Source organism: Martes martes, assembly GCF_963455335.1.
Source record: "Martes martes genome assembly, chromosome: 4".
Classification (NCBI taxonomy): domain Eukaryota; kingdom Metazoa; phylum Chordata; class Mammalia; order Carnivora; family Mustelidae; genus Martes; species Martes martes.
The window spans coordinates 127,251,073-127,273,229 of NC_137891.1; the positions used below are offsets into that span (position 1 = coordinate 127,251,073).

The 22,157-nt window shown below is 37.6% G+C and overlaps 1 protein-coding gene across 2 annotated transcripts in view; it reads right to left on the reverse strand.

The window, feature by feature from the left end:
- Positions 1 to 22,157, reverse strand: part of MIGA1 (mitoguardin 1) — a gene marked incomplete at its 5' end in the record, with an annotated part of 98,696 nt that overhangs the window by 49,246 nt on the left and 27,293 nt on the right. For both annotated transcript variants that reach the window (XM_080802823.1, XM_080802822.1), the window contains 2 exons: positions 14,452 to 14,575; positions 15,340 to 15,473. In XM_080802823.1, coding sequence (XP_080658949.1) covers positions 14,452 to 14,575; positions 15,340 to 15,473 — 258 coding nt within the window. The remainder of the gene's footprint in view (positions 1 to 14,451; positions 14,576 to 15,339; positions 15,474 to 22,157) is intronic.

Consider the following 22,157-nt stretch of genomic DNA (forward strand, 5'->3'; position numbering starts at 1 on the left):
GTGAAAGAAAAGAGCAAGTGAGGAAAGGAACAAAGAACTACAAACACAACCATAAAATAAGTAACAAAACGGCAGTAAGTACATACCTATCAATAATGACTTTGAATGTAAATGGACTAAACCCTCCAATCAAAAGATGTAGGGTACAGAATGGATAAAAAACTAAGACCCATCTATATACTGTCTTATGAAATGCATTTCACACCTAAAGATACATGCAGATAGTCTCTGCTCATGGATTAGAAGAAATGTTGTTAAAATGTCCATACTACCCAAAGCAATCTACAGATTTAATGCGATGCTATCAAATTATCTATAGCATTTTTCACAGACTACAACGAGCAATCCTGAAATTTGTATGGAACCACAAAAGACCTGAATAGCTAAAGCAATCTTGAAAAAGAACAAAACTGGAGATACACACACTCCAATTTCAAAATTTACTACAAAGTCATAGTAATCAAAACAGTATGGTGCTGGCACAAAAACAGACACATAGAACAGAACAGAACAAAATAGAAAATCCAAAAGTAAATCCACAATTATATGGCCAATTAATCTTTGACAAACCAGGATAGAATATCCAATGGAAAAAAGTTTCTTCAACAAATGATGTTCAGAAAACTGGACAGCTATATACAAAAGAATGAAACTGGACCACTTTCTTATACTATACACAAAAATAAACTCAAATGAATTAAGGACTGAAACATAAGACCTGAAACCATAAAAACCCTAAAAGAGAACACAGACAACAAATTCTCTGCAATAAGCCACAGCAACATTTTTCTACATATGTCTCCTGAGGCAAGGGAAACAAAAGCAAAAATAAACGATTGGGACTACATCAAAGTAAAAAGCTTCTGCACCACAAAGAGAACAATCAACAAAACCAAAAACAACCTACTGAGTGGGAAAAGATATTTGCAAATGACATATCCAATGAAAGGTTACTATCCGAAATGTATAAAGAACTTACACAACTCAACACCAAAAACATATGATCCAATTAAAGATGGGTAGAAGATATGAAAAGACATTTCTCCAAAGAAGATATCCAGATGGCCAAAAAACACATGAAAAGATGCTCAACATCTCTCTTCATCAGGGGAATGCAATTCAAAACCAAAATAAGATATTACCTCACATGTAGAGAAAGGGGAACCCTCTTACACTGTTGGTGGGAATGCAAGTTGGTGCAGCCACTTTGGAGAACAGTGTGGAGATTCCTTAAGAAATTAAAAATAGAGCTTCCCTATGACCCTGCAATTGCACTACTGGGTATTTACCCCAAAGATACAGATGTCGTGAAAAGAAGGGCCATCTGTACCCCAATGTTTATAGCAGCAATGGCCATGGTCGGCAAACAGTGGAAAGAACCAAGATGCCCTTCAACGGACAAATGGATAAGGAAGATGTGGTCCATATACACTATGGAGTATTATGCCTCCATCAGAAAGGATGAATACCCAACTTTTGTAGCAAGATGGACGGGACTGGAAGAGATTATGCTGAGTGAAATAAGTCAAGCAGAGAGAGTCAATTATATGGTTTCACTTAATTGTGGAGCATAACAAATAACATGGAGGACGTGGGGAGATGGAGAGGAGAAGGGAGTTGAGGGAAATTGGAAGGGGAGATGAACCATGAGAGACTATGGACTCTGAAAAACAATCTGAGGGTTTTGAAGGGGCAGAGGGTGGGAGGCTGGGGGAGCCTGGTGGTGGGTATTATGGAGGGCATGTATTGCATGGAGCACTGGGTGTGGTGCATAAACAATGAATTCTGTTACGCTGAAAAGAAATAAATTTTTTTAAAAAAGGTATTACCTCACAACTGTCAAAATGGCTAAAATCAAAAACACAAGAAACAAGTGTTGACAAGGATGTGGGAAAAAAGGAATCCTCATGCTCTGCTGGTGAGACTGCAAACTGATGTAGCCAATGTGGAAAACAGTATGGAGGTTCCTCAAAAAATTAAAAATAGACAGAAAAAAAATTAAAAATAGAACTGCCCCATGATCCAGTAATTCCACTACTGAGTATCTACCCAAAGAATACAAAACACTAATTTAAAAAGACATATGCACCCCTATATTTAGGGCAGCATTTTGGAAGCAGACCAATTGTCCATTGATAGATGGATAAAGAAGATGTGGTATATATATATATATATATATATGCACAGTGGAATATACTCAACCGTAAAAAAGAGAAATCTTGCCATTTGCAACAACATGGATGAATCTAGAGGGTATAATGCTAAATAAGTCAGAGAAAGATACATACAATTTCACTCATGGGTAGAATTTAAGAAACACACAAACAAAAAGAGGCAAACCAAAAAACAGACCCTCAACTATAGAGAACAAACTGCCGGTTACCAGAGGGTAGGTGGGTGGAGGGATGGGTGAAATCGGGAAAGGGGATTAAGAGTGCACTTATCATGATGACCACTGAGTCATGTACAGAATTGCTGAATCACTGCATTGTATACTTGAAACCAATAAAACACTGTATATTAAAATAAAAATTAAAAACTTGCCAAAGAAAATACAAAATAATTCTCTTTATATCTTCTAAACAGTATACAAAAAGTACAGACCATAAAGGAAAGATTGGTAAATGTGGTAAAATTAAAATTAATGATATGGCTATCATTTATTACTTGAAAGACCTCTTAAACAGAAATGCACATGAGAATCATCTACTCTACTATGAAATATGAATGTATTTCATAATCCCAACCTCAAAGTTTCAAATTCAATATATCTGGAGCAAAGCCTAGGAATCTATGCTGTTGAAAAGCTACAGAGGTAATTCTGATGAACATTTTGTTAGGACTGTCAGACCACTGATTATCTATACTACAGTGAAGCCACAGTAACAGGCATTGAAAATAGAATTAAATACTCTCATCTGCCCCTAAGGAGTTTATGGTCCAATATAGGAGACTGGATATGTACATAAATAATTGTAATTGGGCGCCTGGATGGCTCAGTCTTTTAAGCATCTGACTTCGGCTCAGGTCATGATCCCAGGGACCTGGGATCTGCCTGCTGCTCCCCCTGCTTGTGCTCTCTCTCTGACAAATAAATAAATAAAATCTTTTTAAAAAGATTTTAAAAGACAAATAAATAAATAAATAAATAAATAAGATCTTTTTAAAAAATTGTAATTTACTGTCAAAATTCCACAATTCCACAATTAAACCTTTCACAATTTCATATTTCATATGGGACTTCCACTCCCATCTTCTTCCAGGAAGAAGCTCTACTGAAATTAACACATTAAGTTAATCCCTTCCCCTCTTTATTTGCTCCTCCCTATGGGAAGAGTAACTTAGCTAATGCTGAGAACCTGAGTGCCACTAAACAGAAGGAAATGGGATAAAATCCTTACTCACTGCATGGTTCTTGATGTATCCTAGTGTCTGTTCTCTCTCAAGTCTTCTAAAGGTCTAAGGTCTGCAAACCCCTCACTTTGGTGCTGGATTGCACTCTCCTGAACTGGACAGAGTGTTGGCAGGAATTATAGACAGGTTGGGAATCCTTATGCAACTGGCTAAGTGTGCTTGGCATTTTCTCTACATTCTCAGCTTTTCTCCAGAGAATTTTTTTGAGGGTTATAGAGGACAATGCAGGAAGCCTTACCACATTTTCCAATCTAGACATTAGTGAAAGAAGTTCCAAATAAAGTTAAAACTGTTGTTTAATCAATATCAGGCTCTTTTTGTGTTCTCAATTTATTTAGAAATCAGAGAGAGGAGTTTTTAAATGGTACCACTAAGAACAACAAATATTATTTGGAACAGAGAAAGATGAGAGAGGTATCCTCCAGCTGAAAAACCAGAGAAGAATGCACAGAGGAAGTACTTTTGAACAGAACTGTATTCTATAGGAAGAAAAAAATGCTTCAGAGCATGTTGAATTATGCAAAGGAACAGTATCAGAAAAAGAATGCAAAAAGAAAAACAAGAAAAATTTACTAAAAACCTGGAGTTCATTATATGACTAAAATCTTAAGAGAATTTCAGTTCTAAAAAAGACATTGTTCAGTTTGACTGGAGTATATTGGAGAGAGTAAAACAAATAGGTCAGAAAAGTAATTGAGACCCTGGTAGTGACAAGATGGGAGCTCTGCACCAAGAAGATAACTCTAGAAACAAGGTATACATGTGCCAATGGGGAGAGAGACCAGAGACTTTCTTTACTTCCTCAAATAAATTATTTTCTTTAAGTTTATTTGTTTTCAGTAATCTCCACACCCAAGGTGGGGCTCGAACTCACAACTCTGAGATCAACAGTTGCATGTTCTTCCAGCTGAGCCAGCCAGACTCCCCTCAAATAACATTATTTTTTTTAAGACTTTATTTATGTATTTGTGAGAGAGTGAGGGCATGCACAAGCGGGGGGGGGGGGGCAGTGGGAGAGAGAGAAGCAGACTCCGCACTGAGCAGGGAGCCTGATGTGGGGCTCAATCCCAGAACCCTGGGATCATGACCTGAGTCAAAGGCAGATGCTTAACCCACTGAGTTGCCCAAGTGCCCCACACAAATAACTTTAAACATGACCTAAATACCGTGTTTCAGGAAATGTAAATTTAAGTTACTACTTTAACATGAGAAAAATCTAATTCCCAGAAACAATGGAAGTTATCTGGAGAATATGACAATATCATTATAAAACCAATTATGAACATGTGACACCAATCTACCTGTAACCATACAACTTTAAAATAATCTTATAACAGGCCTCATAGGGGCATCTAGGTGGCTCAGTCAGTTGAGCTGTTGAGCATCTGCCTATGGCTCAGGTCATGATCCCACTGTCTCAGGATCAAGCCCCACACTGGGCTGCTCAGCTGACAGGGAGTCTGCTTCTTCCTCTGCCCTTCCCCTCTCTCGTGCTCTCTCTTACTCTCACTCTCTCACTCACTCTCAAATAAATAAAATCTTAAAAAAAAAAAGAACAGGCCTCATAAAAATGCTAGGCTATAATATAATATGAATACATAACAAGCGTTTACCATGTGCCTATACTAAAACAATACAGGTTAAGAGAGGCAAACCAGAAAACAGACTCTTAACTATGGAGAACAAACTGAGGGTCGCTGGTGGGGAAGTGGGCAGGGAATGGGTTAAATGGGTGATGGGTATTAAGGAGTGCACTTGTGATGAGTACTTGGTATTATACGTAAGTGATGAATCACTAAATTCTACACCTGAAACTAATGTAACACTGTAAAAATAAATAAAATGATACATGTATCTCACTTAATCATCACAATTCTATGAAGTTGATCCTAATGTAGTCCTCCATCTTAAATAAGAAGCTGAGTCTAAGAAAGGTCAAGGCTTGCTTAGGTTTCTTAGCTACTAGGAGTCCTAAAACCAGATCTGAACCCATGTTTGCTTACCTCCAGAGCCTATGTTCTTAACTAATAAGCTATACTGTCTATAACTGAAATCTTACCAGTTTTTTAGTTTGAACCTTCAAAAATTGCAATAACTAAATTATAATATAACAATTTTAATTCATAATTCTCTGAAAAAACTACATATAAACATAATGCTTATGGATGCTGTTAGCTGGAAGAACTTATACACTAATGGAAACTCACGCTAATGTTATTTCAAGTCTATGCATCATATCCATGCTCTCACTGTGACTTACAGTAGCAGGTGTATACAAAACATGCCAGAAAAAAAATGTGGTGACCTAAATTTAACTTCAAGTGCTAGCAGTAGCACAGAATGGTATTTGTGAGTCATAGGCTTTTAATATGTAGATAACATGTGCTGCCCTCTAGTGATTTCAATAACTTGCATTTAACACTGAACAGTTTCAATAAGTAAAGAAAAACATTTTTTTATTACTAGAGAATTCAAATCTTCATTTCATTTTATAGTAGGAGTAATAGAACAAATAATTACCGTTTAAGTCCCAAGTAAACTTCTGATGTATAAGAGCAAATAAAGAAATACAGTTGACCCTTAAACAATGTGAATGTTAGGGGCGCCAACCCCCATGCAGTTGAAAATCTGAATATAATTTTTGACTCCCCCAAAACTTAACTACTAATAGTCTATTGTTAACCAGAAGCCTTACCGATAATATAAATAGTTGATTAACACATATTTTGTATATGTATTACATACTGTATTTTTATAAAAAATAACTTAGAGAAAATAAAACTGTATTTTTACAATAAAATAACCTAGAGAAAAGAAAATCATAAGGAAGAGAAAATACATTTACAGTACTATATCATATTTATCAAAAAAGATCTGTGTATAAGTAGACCTGAGCACTTCAAACCTGTGTTGTTCAAGGGTCAACTGTACATCCAATAATGATTTACTAATTCAGAAGGGTTAAGGAAATACCAGTACAAACACTGCAAAAGATGAATATGAGAATAAATGGTGGTTATATTTTATGTAAGGAATTCCTGCCTTAAAACCCTGCCTAATTCAAAGTTACCTTCCTATAGGAAGAAATATAAAGAGGGGCTGAAGTACATCACAACTACTATGCTGTCAAGCATAGTTTTAAAGCACAGTAAATGACTATAACAAAAACATTTTTTAAGAATGCTTTTAAAACATTTGCAGTATTTGTAGGAAAGTTTTTTGTATCACTATCCCTTTCCAAATATCAAAAGTATTTCCTATTTTAATGCAGATAATAGCTTGGCTTAGGAGTACATTAGTGGTTGTGATTTTATTTAATTTTTTTTTAAGATTTTATTTATTTATTTATTTCAGAGAGAGAGAAAGCAGGGGGAGGGGCAAAGGGAGAGGAAGAGAGAATCTCAAGCAGACTCTGGGCTGAGCACAAAGCCCAGTGCGGGCTTGACCCCATGACCCTGAGATCATGACCTGAACCAAAACCAAGAGTAAGACACTTAACCGACTGAGCCACCCAAGCACCTCAATGGTTGTGATTTTAGCCAGGTTGCCAGAAGTTTCTAATTTTTAAAATAAAAGTGCTCTTGCTTTAATTCTGCTAGTGCCAATATTTCCAACATGCTCAGTACTAAATTAACAGCAAGAATATCAGCAGTTATTTGATCTTTTCAGTGCTTTTAAAAATTTAATTTAAAGACCACTTGGATGACAATATTAGAAAATATAAAAAGGACTCTAAATTTAGCAACAGAAGTAAAAATAACAGCAGAATCACTAAAACCACTTGCAAAAGTTTCTGTGCCTATAAACCACAGTATGGTTCACAGGACATTTATAAAGGATACTTAGTATTTCTAGTTACCAGCTGAAGCGGCACCACCCACACATTCACCAGGCCCAGAGCTTTGAAACTAAGTGATCCTTGATGAATTTTTTAAAAGTTTTTGGGATTTGTATTATTTAAAATTTTTAGTATAAAGGGAAGTTTTGCACTAATTCAAATTCATGAAAATTTACTCAAAATTTGCTGAAAAAATAACCATACTGTATTTTTAACAGCTTTACTGAAGTATAATTTACATACCATAAATCTCCCCCTTTTTAAATGTAAAATTCAGGGGCACCCGATGGCTTAGTCAATTAAGCATCTGACTTTGGCTCAGGTCATAATCTCAGGGTCCTGGGATAAGGCTCCACCCTCAGTGGGGAGTCTGCTTGTCCCTCTGCCCCTCCCCCTGATCATGTTCTCTCTTTCTCTCCCAAATAAAATCTTTAAATAGATAAATAAATGTACAAATCAATGAATTTGAGTAAATGTAAAGAGTTGTGGAACCATTACCACAATCCAGTGCTAGAATCATACTATATGCTTTTCAACTATTATTAACTTCACCTACTCAAAGTAACCAAATAACTCATAATACCAACAACTCAAAAGTTTTTAGATCTGCTATTTTTAAAAAAGAGAATGGATTTAATTTAGTTTTAATTAACACACTGCTATCTAAAAAGAGAAATGCCAAACATAATGAAAGAATCACGTTGAGGAGAATTTAAACTGTCCTCGTAAACTTGTCCACAGTGTTATTGGGAGACTACTACAGGTAGTGCAGATTTAAAATTAAATAGAATCCCTGTCTATATTTTGAACTCTAAATTAGTGAAATAAGTTTTGCTGAGGTTCTATGTAGTCAATAAAACCTGACACGTATGACTTCTAAAACTAAGACGATTTACAAATATAAAACCAGGGGGCGCCTGGGTGGCTTAGTGGGTTAAGCCTCTGCCTTCGGCTCGGGTCATGATACCAGGGTCCTGGGATCGAGCCCCACATCGGGCTCCCTGCTCGGCGGGGAGCCTGCTTCCCCCTCTCTCTCTGCCTGCTTGTGATCTCTCTCTCTGTGTCAAATAAATAAGTTTTAAAAAATATATATATAAAACCAGCTATAAAGACTTAATGGCAAATACTCACCTATGATATAGCTCAGTATCAACAATATTTCCCAAAAAATATGAAGTGATATTAGTCTTTTTTTTTTTTTTTTTTTTGGAAGGGGAGTAGGAGGAAGGGCACAGGAAGAGGGAAAGAGAGAATTTTAAGCAGGCTCAATCTCACAACCCGAGATCATGACCTGAGCCAAAATTAAGTCAGATGCTTAACCAACTGAGCAACCCAGGTGTCCCCATATTAGTCTCTTAAAAAAAAAATTCCATTTTCCTAAATCAATGGTTAAGTATATAAATATATACTCATTCTGACATGATATATAAATAAGTATCCCATGATCTTTTTATGATCAAGATGAAAAAATTTGAAAGTAGAATCAGTTGAATTTATTTCTTAGTGACATAAGGCAACTTGAAAGTATCATACCTCAGATCTCTGACTCTGGCTTTGCCCACCTTAAGATGTGATGTTGGGACATGATAATATATATATTCAATCCCAGTTCCTTGCATAGAGCTCCTAAAACTAGAATTTCCTAAATGATGGGGGTGAGGGGAGTATCTTTGTTATTCATAATAAGCTCCTTTCACAACCAGAATTTATGCTAATGAGTGACTTCTGGAGGTGGGGGATGGTTGCCAAGGGACCAACCGTAAGACTAGAAGGCTGGAACTTTCAGCTCCAAACTCAATTCCTGACAGGAAAAGACCCAAAGAGGACATTAATCACCAATGGCCAATGATTTAATCAATCCTGCCTCCATTAATGGAGTCTCCATAAAAACCCTAAACTAGGGTTCAGAGAGCTGCCAGGTTAGAGAACACATCAAAGTGTTGGTAGGCTCATTCATCTGGAGAGGGCATAAAAGCCCTATGCCTATTCCCCATACCTTGTCCTATGCATCTCTTCCATTTGATTGTTCCTGAGTTAATACCTTTTATAATAAACTGGTGATAGGCAGCAAAGTGTTTCCCCAAGTTCTGTGAGCTGTTCTAGCAAATTGTCGAACTTAAGGAGGGAGCTGTGGAACTCCTGATTTATTGATGGTTAGTCAGAAGTATGGGAAACCTGGACTTGTAATTGGCATGTAAGTGGAGGGCAATCTTGTAAGGCAGAGCCCTTCATCTGTGGGGTCTGTGTAAATTCTGGGAAGTTAGTGTCAGAACTGAATTAAACTGTAGGACATCCATTTGGTGTCTAAAGAGAATTGCAGAATTGCTTGATATGTGAAACACATACTTGGTTTCAGAAGTGTCATGAGTAGAGATGTCTGTGTGGCTCAGTCAGTTAAGCATCGGATTTTGCTCAGGTGGTGATTCCAGGGTGCTGGGACTAAGCCCCACATTGGGCTCCCTTCTCAAGGGGAGTCTGCTTCTCCCTCTGCCTGCCGCTCCCCCTGCTTGTGTTCTCTGCTCTCTCTCAAATACATAAATAAAATATATTTTAAAAAAAAGTATTGTGAGTAGAGGCTAACAAGCTTTCCTTTAAATATTTTTTGTTAATGGTTTCAATGAGAGCACTGATGACCAACTAGACCAGACTGACCAAACTAGAGACTGATAGCTGAAAGGGATATCAAATCAAAATCTAAATGATCTCAACAATTCAGAATGATGGCTCAAATGACAATTTAGTAAGAATAATAGATAAAACATCTAAAACTTGGGTCTAAAACAACAACTGCACAAGAATAAATGAGGGAAGATAAAGCTTAATGGTAGAAAAGCTAATGTGGTCCTTGGGCTCTGTGATTATAATGTCCAGAATTTCTATTTCAAGATAGCAGAGCACAGGCATTTACTTCTTCTTCTTCCCAAAGGCCCATTGAAAATGACAGAAAAAAAATTAATGGAAAAAATTATAGCATCACTGGAAAACATGAAAATGGTATCAGTGGACAAGAAATTATATTTTTATTTTTTAAATTTTTTTTAAGATTTTATTTTTAAGTCATCTCCACACCCAACATGGAGCTTGAACTCACAACCTTGAGATCAAGAGTCACACAACCTACTGACTGAACCTGCCAGGTACTGCCAGATAAAGAATATCTCAAAATTAGCAAATACAAGAGCAAGGTAAAATAACAACAACAAAAACAAAAAAAAAAAAAACCAAAAACAAAAAAAACAGCTTTCCTGAGTCTCCCAGAGAAGTTCCAAATTCCAAGCTAATAAACACTGTTACCCTGTACCTAGCACACTATACGTATTACTTCATTTAATCCTTATAATTATTTTGAGAATAGGTATTATATGCCCATTTCTCAGATAAGGAAGCTGAGGTTTAGACAAGTTATATAATCACATAGCTAATAAATGGTGAAGGATTTGAACTCAGTTAGTGTGAATCTGGACTCTGTGCTTTCAGTTATTATGGAGGTATAGGCCAAAAGGTAATCCACTAGAGTAATCATTAAAGCACTACACTAAATTCAGCTGGTACTGGGGCCCCTGACTGGCTCAGCTGGAAGAGCGTGCTTCTCTTGATCTCAGGGTCATGAGGTCAAAACCCACACCGGGTGTAAAGATTACAAAATAAATAAATAGAAACTTTAAATTCAGCTGGCACTATTTCCCTCAGGTAAGAATAGTAGCTCTCTTCTTTTGTTCTCGGATTAAACCTTGATAACCTCCTTCTACAAAATGAGCAAAATATGTCTAGAGCGCCTAGAGGGCCTGAGAGAGGAGGAAAGATGCAAAAGTTAATCTCAGATCCCCACACACATATGGAAGAAGGAAAATTTTTTAAGGAAAGGAAGATCCACATTAAATAAATCACCACAGGGACGCCCAAGTGGCTCAGTCAGTTAAGAGTCCAACTCTTGGTTTCATCTCAGGTCATGATCTCAGGGTCGTGAGATCATGCCCCATATTGGGCTCCTCACTTAGCAGAGTCTGCTTGGGATTCTTTTCTCTTCCTCTCCCTTCCCCTCTGCCCTTCCCCCATGCCGTGCATGCATATGCATGCCCACTCTCTCTCTCTCAAATAAATAAAATCTTTTCAATAAATAAATACTACCACAAGAAATATTCCCTTACTTTAGCAGCTGTGAGGTTTCCACACAGTCCAGTTGTGTGACTCTTGTACCTGCTCCAAGATTACATCTCCTAAAGGGAACTTGGCCAGTAGGTATACTCTACTCACAGAGTTCACAGTCAATCATCCCATTCAAAGAAGGTATCTGTCTTACAAAGTGTGAGGGAATAGCATGGTGGTTCAGAATCTGAACTCTGGTTAGCCTGCCTCAGTCCAAATCTGGGTTCTGTCATTTGATAGCCATGTAACCCTAGGGAAGTTACTCACTATCTCCTTTCTTCTTTCCCCATTTGAAAAATGAGGATGATAACTATATTTATCTTGTAAAAGTTGTTGTGAAGATTAAGTGAGATAATATTCACTCAGTATAGTACCTGAGGGAGAGAAGAAACTACAGTGTTATGTAAGTGCTCAGCAAAGAGCTTGGCACATGGTAACATGCAAGCAATGGCAGGTTATTAAGTACAGGGCAGAGGGGAAAGGAGATAAATTAGATGACTGCTGAGAAATCTTCCAACCTTGAAAACCTATCAAATTCTTAAGAGGAAAAAAATTTAATTTCATCAAATAAGACAAATCAAATTCCAAAACAGTCAAGTATTCACTGAAATCAGATCAGTATTTGGTTTAAATTCACTCAAGCCCCTCTAAAGTTAACATCTTTATTTATGACTACTAGCTTTAAGTTGCCTCTGAATAATATAAATTAAATGTGTAAACTGAATTTGGATTTAGAGAATGAGAAGAGTTAGCTTACTTCTAAGCAATTTTGATCAATACCAACTAACAGATCTAACAGAGGTACTCTCCTACCAGAATCTTGACCATAGATTTCTTTCAGCCCAGAAGCTCAAAAATGAAATAAGAGATAACTTGAAATAAGAGAACAATTTCCAAAGAACTCCCGAGAAGGAACAAAATATAACAGCTTCATGTCAACTGGAATTCCCAGGGCAATAAGAGGTCAAGGCACTGCAGGGAAAAGCCAGTCAGCTTAGAAGTCATTGACAGCCCAGGTTAAGACAGGGATTGGGTTGGGAACTTATTCCCAACCTACGTTAACCAAATTTATGGACTGATTATGGGCTCCACTTTGGAAATCCTATCCATTTAGAGTTCTAAATTAACAACAATTTACTCAGAAACAATTTGAATGCTCCAGAAATTAAGTCATCTGCCTAGGCGACTTTCTGTCCAGAAGCAATGTGAACCCAAAGCAGAACTTCTGAGGCAGCACCTAAGAAATCTTTATAACCTGATAACCTAAAAAAAAATCAGATATGGACTTTGCCAACCTTTATGGTCAGTAGAAAAAAGAAACTTTGGGCATGCTAAACAGAGCCAAATCTGAGACACATAAGAGTAACAAATGCAAGAACTACACACCTACATGATCCTTACCATTAGGCTGGAAAGAAGCTGCAGACAGACAATTAGAACAGTGAGGGCAAAATAAGACATTAAGCCTTGGGGTCCTTTTCCTCTCCCCTCCTTATAATTTTTTCCTACTCCTTTTTCTCTGTAGTTTTCCTTGCCACTTTACTTTCTTATCTTTTCTAGTTGTTCCATTCCATTGTTACACTTGAATTATTTTAAAGTTCCTTCTCTCTGTCCTTTCTAAATGTCATTATAATAAGTTATAAAAGAAACTGTATAGAAAGAAACTATAAAGAGAAGGCTTTGACAAATTCTTTTTTTTTTTAAAGATTTTATTTATTTATTTGACAGACAGAAATCACAAGTAGGCAGAGAGGCAGGCAGAGAGAGAGGAGGAAGCAGGCTCCCTGCTGAGCAGAGAGCCTGATGCGGGCTCGATCCCATGACCCTGGGATCATGACCTGAGCCGAAGGCAGAGGCTTTAACCCACTGAGCCACCCAGGCGCCCCTGACAATTTCTATTTTTTGACATGAATATGGTCTACTTTTTTTCTGGCCTATAACCTCTACATGTCAAAACATTATGCCTAGGAGAAGCACAGAGAAACCATTAAAAAATACTCAAGCCTAATGAATAGTTTTGGTGACAGTATAGAATGAAAAAGCAAGGAGCAAAATAATACAAAGAGGTTTCATATAACCCTGTGACATATAAACAATAATTCTTTTCTTTTTAAGTTTTTTTTTTTAGTAATCTCTATACCCAACATGGGGCTCAAACTCACAACCCAAGATAAAAAGTCACACGCCCTCCAACTGAGCCAGCCAGGCACCCTAAACAGTAAATTATTAATTCCAATACAAATGAAATCTTTTACCTAAATGCAAAATACATATACACATAAGCATTTCAAAATGTAGCCACTTTTAGTATAGTATGCTCAGAAAAAAATGTGAAGAACTTTAACACTCCTTAACTATTTTTATTCCTTATAATAACAATTCTCCTCAAACTTAAAAAAAATTATTTTTACCAAAAAGAGATGCAATGTACTTTTGTCTTCATTCTTTGGAACATTTTCAGAATTCAAGAAAGCAATTCGAAACATTCCTTCCTTTGAAGAGGTCACTTAAGTCTTTTCCAAAGTTCTTTTCTCTTTAAAATAGGAAATATGAGTAATGGTATATAATAATGCATGTCCTGACTACTGATATGAAAATCAAGCCTGCAGTTACAATGCGGTCCAAGAAAGAGAATTACTTAAAATATTTTAAATGAATGCTATGAGCTGCATGCACATTTTTGAGGTGTGCCTCTGTCCTATTTTTATATTATTGTTTATTTTCTTCCTCTCTCCAGCACTTGGACTGGCATTCTTTCAATCAGAATGTAATCTTAAAACAAAGATACAAATAAATAAATAAATAAATAAATAAATAAAACAAAGACAGAATCCTACCTATGGTAAGCATTTGACATTATATCTTAAGGGCATTAAGTTCTTGCTAGAAAAATAAAATTGAAAGATAAAACCCAGTAGTTATGATAGAACTTTTTTCTCTTGACTATTTTCTAAAAAAATATGCAACCATATTAATATACTTAAGCAAATGATTCCAAGAATTTAAAAGAAAAAATTCACATTTCATAAAAACCATATAAATACCCATCTTACCGATATCATTAACAAGGGAATTAGAATCAGATGCCCCCAGAGTAGCTTCAAACTCCTCTTGAAGACGATACGCTCTTTGCAGCAGAGCTTCAAGTTTATGGATAAATTCAGTACTAATAATATCCTACAAGGAGAGAAAAAGTACACACAGCAAATATTAGATTCTAATGTTAAAATCCTCAACACCTTCCACTCTCAAATGAAAGGCAGAGAAAGTGTGGGATAAGAGGAGCAACTGTTTGGTGGTGACAGCACTGGGTTTTAGCTGGGCTTTTGGCCAGGTCACCTCAGTTCTCAGGGATTCAGCTTCTCTACCTCTAATTTTAATGGCGAAACTGAATCAGGGGTTCTCAAAGTAAAATCCCTGACCAGCAACATCAGTATCATCCAAGTCGTTGCTAGAAACCCAAATTCTCAAGACCTACCCGCCCCTGAATTAGAAACCAAAGTCTGTTTTAACAAGACTTTCAGATGATTCTAATGCATGCTCAAATTTGAGAATCACTAGCCGAGATGATCATTAAGTACCAGTCCAGCTCTAACTCTATGTAACTTTTATGGATATAATGGCACTTAATTAAACATAAAGTATAAAGGAAACTTTTAAAAAATCCCTTTAGAAATCATATTAGCTTAATCCTCTATATTCTTGGAAAATCAGGGAACTTGATCATGAATTGCAAATTTGGGATTCAATAATTAACTGAACAGAAAAGGCCCAATATGACATATGCCCACATTATCCCAAGGGAGACCAAAAAACAAAACAAAACAAAACAAAACCCAGTTCTATTAAATGCCACAAAAAGCAAGTACACTGAGTCAACATTATACATTGTTTAATTCTTCCAATACTATGAAAGCCACTCTCAGATAAATCACCCTTACATCTACACTTTCTTCAGCAATGGCATCTCCCGCACCCAATTTAATGGAACTACAGGCTTCATCTTCAGCCTGTCTATTTCGAAAGGTAAGAGCTTGCTCCCATCGACGCAACGCCTCTTCAAACAATTCCATACCTATGAATTAAGAACAGAACAGTTGTAAACAAGAAAAAAAATGCCAAAATAAAATTATTTGGAGCCAAAGTCTTTTTCACATAGTTATCAACAATGGCACAGTCTGAATATAATTTTAGCACTAAAGAGTAATGTTATGTTCACCTCATTCTTTAACAGAATTTTAATTTCCCAATATATTCTAGGTCTATAGTACTACTCAACCAAAAATCAGAGAGAAATGACCAATATGTTTTCTTTTAAATTCTTTCTTGAAGAAGTATAATTTCTTTTAAAGATTTTATTTATTTATTTGACAGAGAGAGAGAGAGCAAGAGGAAACACAAGCAGCGGAGAGTGGGATAGGGAGAAGCAGGCTTCTCGCTGAGCAAGGAGCCTGATGTGGGGCTCGATCCTAGAACTCTGGGATCATGACCTGAGCCGAAGGCAGATGCTTAAAAACTGAGCCACCCAGGCACCCCTCGCCTTTTTTTAAAAATGTAATTTAAATTTCTATCATGCTTTGGATTTTTCTAGAACAGTACCAAGAGTTCATCAAAACTCCAACAAAGCCTAATTTTTATATTCACACAACTATCTTTCAATATATCCCCCTAAATTAAAAAGACAGGTAAATAGAAGAAACTAGTTGGTAAAAAGCTATCAGGTTTATAAGAGGTTGTCAGAAGGAGAGAGTAGAGCTGAGAGGAAATACCATACTAAGTCTAGAATAAAGGTTTTCTTTCTTGCTTTCTTTATTTACTTGACAGAGAGAGAGCATGAGCAAGGAGGAGAGAGAGGGGGAGAGAGAAGCAGACTCCCTGCTGAGCAGGGAGCCCCATGTGGGGCTTGATCCCAGGACCCTGGGATCACAACCTGAGCCAAAGGCAGATGCTTAACTGACTGAGCCACCCAGGCACCCCCTAGAGAGATTTTTCCATCTTTTTTTCCCAACAAAAGCTTTCTTAAACTACATGATACCAACTTGTTGATTTGGATGGATAAATTGCTGAGTCAGTTAAAAATCTACAAGACTGCAGGAAAAGCCATCATAGAGTATAGTCCAACTAGAAATTCCATATCCCCTCAGCTAGACAGCTTTTATGGGGGGAAAAAAAGGTGAATATGTGCTTCTTTTTCTCCAAGTAAAAAAAACTTACCAAAATAATACTGTAGTTCAAACAAAACCAAAATATTTCAAAATTTCAATTTTTCTAGACATACAAAAGAAAAATATCTTTTTTTTAAAAAGATTTTATTTATTTGAGAGGGAGAGAGAGCGTGAGGGGGAAGGACAGAGGGAGAAGCAGACCAAGCAGGGACCCCAATGCAGAACTTGATCCCGGGACTCCAGGATCATGACCTGAGCTGAAGGCAGCCACCCAACCGACCGAGCCACTCATGCCCCCCAGAAAAAAATATCTTTAAAAGCTACTTAACTTAGGGATGAATGGATGGTTCATTTGGTAAAGCATTCAACTCTTCATCTCAGGGTCTTGAATTCAAGCGCTATCTTGGGCACTTAAAATAAAAATAAATAGGGCCACCTGGGTGGCTCAGTCTGTTAGGCATCTGACTTAGATTCGGCTTAGGTCATGACCTCAGGGTCATGAGATCAAGCCCTGGATCAGGCTCTGCACTCAGCTTGGAGTCCGGTTGAGATTCTCTCTCCATCTCCCTTTGCCCCTCCCCCTACTTTCTCTCTCTCTTAAATAAGTAGGGCCGGGTTGTCCAAGTGTCTGCCTTCTGCTCAGGTCATGATCACTGGGCCTGAGATTGAGCCTCTCCTCCCTGCTCATGCTCTTTCTCGCTTTCTCTGTTTCAGATAAATAAATAAAGTCTTTAAAAAGTAAATAAATAAAATAAAAAAGTTTATCTTTTAAAAAGTATCAACAAATCAGGTTAGAAGAGTGTAACACATTTTTTTATTGACATATAATGCATTATTTGTTTCAGGGGTACAGGTCTGTGATTCATCAGTCGTACACAATTCACAGCGCTCACCATAGCACATATCCTCTCCAATGTCCATCACCCAGCCACCCTATCCCTCCCATTCCTCTCCACTCCAGCAGCCCTCAGTTTGCTTCCTGAGATTAAGAGTCTCTTATAGTTTGTCTCCCTTTCTGGTTTCATCCTATTTCATTTTTTCCTCTCTTCCCCCATGATCCTCTGTCCTGTTTCTCAAATTCCTCATATTACTGTGATCATATGATAATTGTTTTTCTCTGACTTATCTCGCTTAGCGTAATACCCTCTAGTTCCATCCACGCCATTGCAAATGGCAAGATTTCCTTTTATGATAGCTACATAATATTCCATCATAAATATATACCATAGCTTCTTTATTCATTCACCTGCCAATGGACGTCAAGGCTCTTTCCATAGTTTGGCTATTGTGGACATTGATGTTATAAACATCAGGGTGAACATGCCCTTTGGATCACTACATTTGCATCTTTGGGATAAATACCCAGTACTGCAATTGCTGGGTTGTAGAGTAGCTCTATTTTCAATTTTCTTTTTTTTTTTTTCAAGATTTATTTATTTATTTATTTGACAGACAGAGATCACAAGCAGGTAGAGAGGCAGGCAGAGAGAGAGGAAGGGAAGCAGGCTCCCCGCCGAGCAGAGAGCCCAATGCGGGGCTCGATCCCAGGACCCTGAGATCATGACCCGAGCTGAAGGCAGAAGCTTCAACCCACTGAGCCACCCAGGTGCCCTCTATTTTCAATTTTCTGAGGAACCTCCATACTGTTTTCCAGAGTGCCTGCACCAGCTTGCATTCCCACCAACAGTGCAGGAGGTTTCCACTTTCTCCGCATCCTTGCCAACATCTGTTGCTTCCTGACTTTTTAATTTTAGCCATTCTGAATGATGTGAGGTGGTATATCGTTGTGGTTTTGATTTGTATTTCCCTGACGCCAAGGGATGTTGAGCACTTTTTCATGTGTCTGTTGGCCATTTGGATGTCTTCTTTGCAGAAATGTCTGTTCTTGTCTTCTGCCCATTTCTCGATTGGATTATTCTCTGGGTATTGAGGTTGATAAGTTCTTTATATATTCTGAATACTAACTCTTTGTCTGATACGTCATTTGCAAATATCTTCTCCCATTCACCCATTCTGTCTGTTGTCTTTTGATTTTGTTGATTGTTTCCTTTGCTACGCAAAAGCTTTTTATCCTGATGAAGTCCCAATAGTTCATTTTTGCCCTTGTTTCCCTCGCCTTTGACGATGTTTCTAGGAAGACATTGCTGTGGCAGAGGTCGAAGGGGTTGCTGCCTGTGTTCTCAAGGATTTTGAGGGATTCCCGTCTCACATTGAGGTGTTTCATCCATTTTGAGTATGTTTTTGTGTATGGTGTATGGAAATGGTCCAGTTTCATTCTTCTCCATGTGGCTGTCCAATTTTCCCAGCACCATTTGTCTTTTTTCCATTGGACATTCTTTCCTGCTTTGTCAAAGATTAGTTGAGCACAGAGTTGAGGGTCCATTTCCGGGCTCTCTTTTCTGCTTCACTGATCTTTGTGTCTGTTTTTGTGCCAGTACCATACTGTCTTGATGATTATAGCTTTGTAATAAAGCTTGAAGTCTGGAATTGTTTTATTTTGTTTTTTAAGATATTATTTATTTGATAGAGAAAGACAGTGAGAGAGGGAACACAAGTGGGAGGAGTGAGAGAGGGAGAAGCAGGCCCCCCGCTAAGCAGGGAGCCCAGTGTGGGGCTCAATCCCAGGACCCCGGGATCATGACCCGAGCCAAAGGCAGGAGCTCAACGACTGAGCCACCCAGGCACCCCAAAGTCCGGAATTGTGATGCCACCAGCTTTGCTTTTCTTTTTCAACATTCTTCTGGCTATTTGGGGTCTTTTCTGATTCCATACAAATTTTAGGATTATTTGTTCCATTTTTGTGAAAAGAGTTGATGGCATTTTGATAGGGATTGCATTGAACGTGCAGACTGCTCTAGGTAGCAGACATTTTCATGATATTTATTCTTCCAATCCATGAGCATGGAATGTTTTTCAATTTCTTTGTCTTCCTCAATTTCTTTCATGAGTATTCTATAGTTTCCTGAGTACAGATACTTTGCCTCTTTGGTTAGATTTATTCCTAGGCATCTTATGGTTTTAGGTCCAACTGTAAATGGGACCGACTCTTTAATTTCTCTTTCTTCTGTTTTGTTGTTGGTGTATAGAAATGCAACTGATTGGTGCTCTCTTCAGCAGCACATATACTAAAATTGGAAGAGAGAAGATTAGCATGGCCCCTGCGCAAGGATGACACGAAAATTTGTGATGTGTTCCATATTAAAAAAAAAAAAGAAACAGAAAAAGGAATGCAACTGATTTCTGTGCATTGATTTTATTTCCTGCCACTTTACTGAATTCCTGTATGAGTTCTAGCAGTTTTGGGATGAAGTCTTTTGGGGGTTTCCACATAAAGTATTATATTATCTGCAAAGAGTGAGAGTTTGACTTCTTTGCCAATTCAGATGCATTTCATTTCTTTTTGTTGTCTGATTGCCGAGGCTAGGACTTCTAGTACTATGTTAAATAGCAGTGGTGATTGAGAACATCCCTGCCATGTTCCTGACCTTAGGGGAAAAGCTCTCATTTACTCCTCATTGAGAATGATATTCGCTGTGGGTTTTTCATAGATGGCTTTGATGATATTGAGGTTTATACCCTCTATCCCTACACTGTGAAGAGTTTTGATCAAGAAAGGACACTGTACTTTGCCAAATGCTTTTTCTGCATCTATTGAGAGTATCATAGGATTCTCGTTCTTTCTTCTATTAATGTACTGTAACATACTGATTGATTTACAGATGTTCAACCAAGCTTGCAGTCCAGGAATAAATCCAACTTGGTCCTAGTGAATATTCCTTTTAACGTACTGTTGGATCCTATTAGCTAGTATTTTGGTGAGAATTGTTGCATCCATGTTCATCAGGGATATTGGTCTGTAACTCTCCTTTTTGATAGGGTCTTTGTCTGGTTTTGGGATTAAGGTAATGTTGGGCTCATAAAATGAGTTTGGAAGTTTTCCTTTTATTTCTATTTTTGGAACAGTTTCAGGAGAACAGGTATTAATTCTTCTTTAAATGTTGGGTAGAATTCCCCTGGGAAGCCATCTGGCCCTGGGCTCTTGTTTATTGGGAGATTTTTTTTTTTAAGATTTTATTTATTTATTTGACAGACAGAGAGCACAAGTAGGCAAAGAAGCAGGCAGAGAGAGAGGGGGAAGCAGGCTCCCTGCGGAGCAGGGAGACTGATGCAGGGCTTGATCCCAGGACCCTGAGATGATAACCTTAGCCAAAGGCAGAGGCTTAACCCACTGAGCCACCCAGGTTCCCCTGTTGGGAGATTTTTGATTACTGCTTCAGTTTCCTTGTGGGTTATGGGTCTGCTCAGGTTTTCTATTTCTTCCTGGTTCAGTTTTGGTAGTTTAACATCTCCAAGAATGCATCCATTTCTTTTAGATTGTCTAATTTGATGGCATAGAGTTGTTCATAATACGTTCTTATAATTGTTTGTATTTCTTTGTATTGGTTGTGATCTCTCCTTTTTCATTCATGATTTTATTAATTTGGGTCCTTTCTCTTTTCTGTTTGATAAGTCTGACCAGGGGTTAATCCTTCCTATTAATTCTTTTGAAAAACCAGCTCCTAGTTTCGTTGATCTGTTCTGCTCTTCTTTTGGTTTCTATTTCATTGATTTCTGCTCTGATTATATTATTTCTCTTCTCTTGCTGGGTTTATGTTTATTTGCTGCTCTTTCTCCAGCTTTTTAGGCATAGGGTTAGGTTGTATATTTGAGACCTTTCTTGTTTCTTGAGAAAGGCTTGTATTGCTATATACTTTCCTCTTAGGACCGCCTTTGGGCATGCCAAAGATTTGGAACCGTTGTGTTTTCATTTTCATTTGTTTCCATGATTTTTTTTTTTAATTCTTCTCTAATTTCCTGGTTGACCCATTCATTCTTTAGTAGGATGCTCTTTAGCCTCTACGTATTTGAGTTCTTTCCAACTTTCCTCTTGTGATTCAGTTAGAGTTTCAAAGCACTGTGGTGTGAAAATAGGCAGGGAATGATCCCAATCATTTGGTACTGGTTGAAAACTGATTTGTGACCCTGTTATTCTAGAGAATGTTCCATGTGCACTAGAGATGAATATGTATTCTGTTGCTTTGGGATGGAATGTTCTGAATATATCTGTGAAGTCCATCTGGTTCAGTGTGTCATTTAAAGCCCTTATTTCCTCATTGCTCTTTTGCTTAGATGATCTGTCCATCTCAGTGAGGGGGGTATTAAAGTCCCCTACCATTGTTGTTGATGTGTTTCTTTGATTTTGTTATTAATTGGCTGCTCCCATGTTAGGGGGCATAAATATTTACAACTGTTAGGTCTTCTTCTTGGACAGACCTTTAAGTATGATGTACTGTCCTTCCGCATCTCTTATTATAGTCTTTGTTTTAAAATCTAATTTGTCTGATACAAGGATTGCCAGCCCAGCTTTCTTTTGATGTCCATTGGCATGATAAATGGTTTTCCACCCTCTCACTTTAAATCTGGAGATGTCTTGGGGTCTAAAGTGAGTCTCTTGCAGACAGCATATCGATGGGTCTTGTTTTTTTATCCAATCTGATACCCTGTGTCTTTTGATTGGGGCATTTAGCCCATCTACATTCAGGTAACTATTGAAA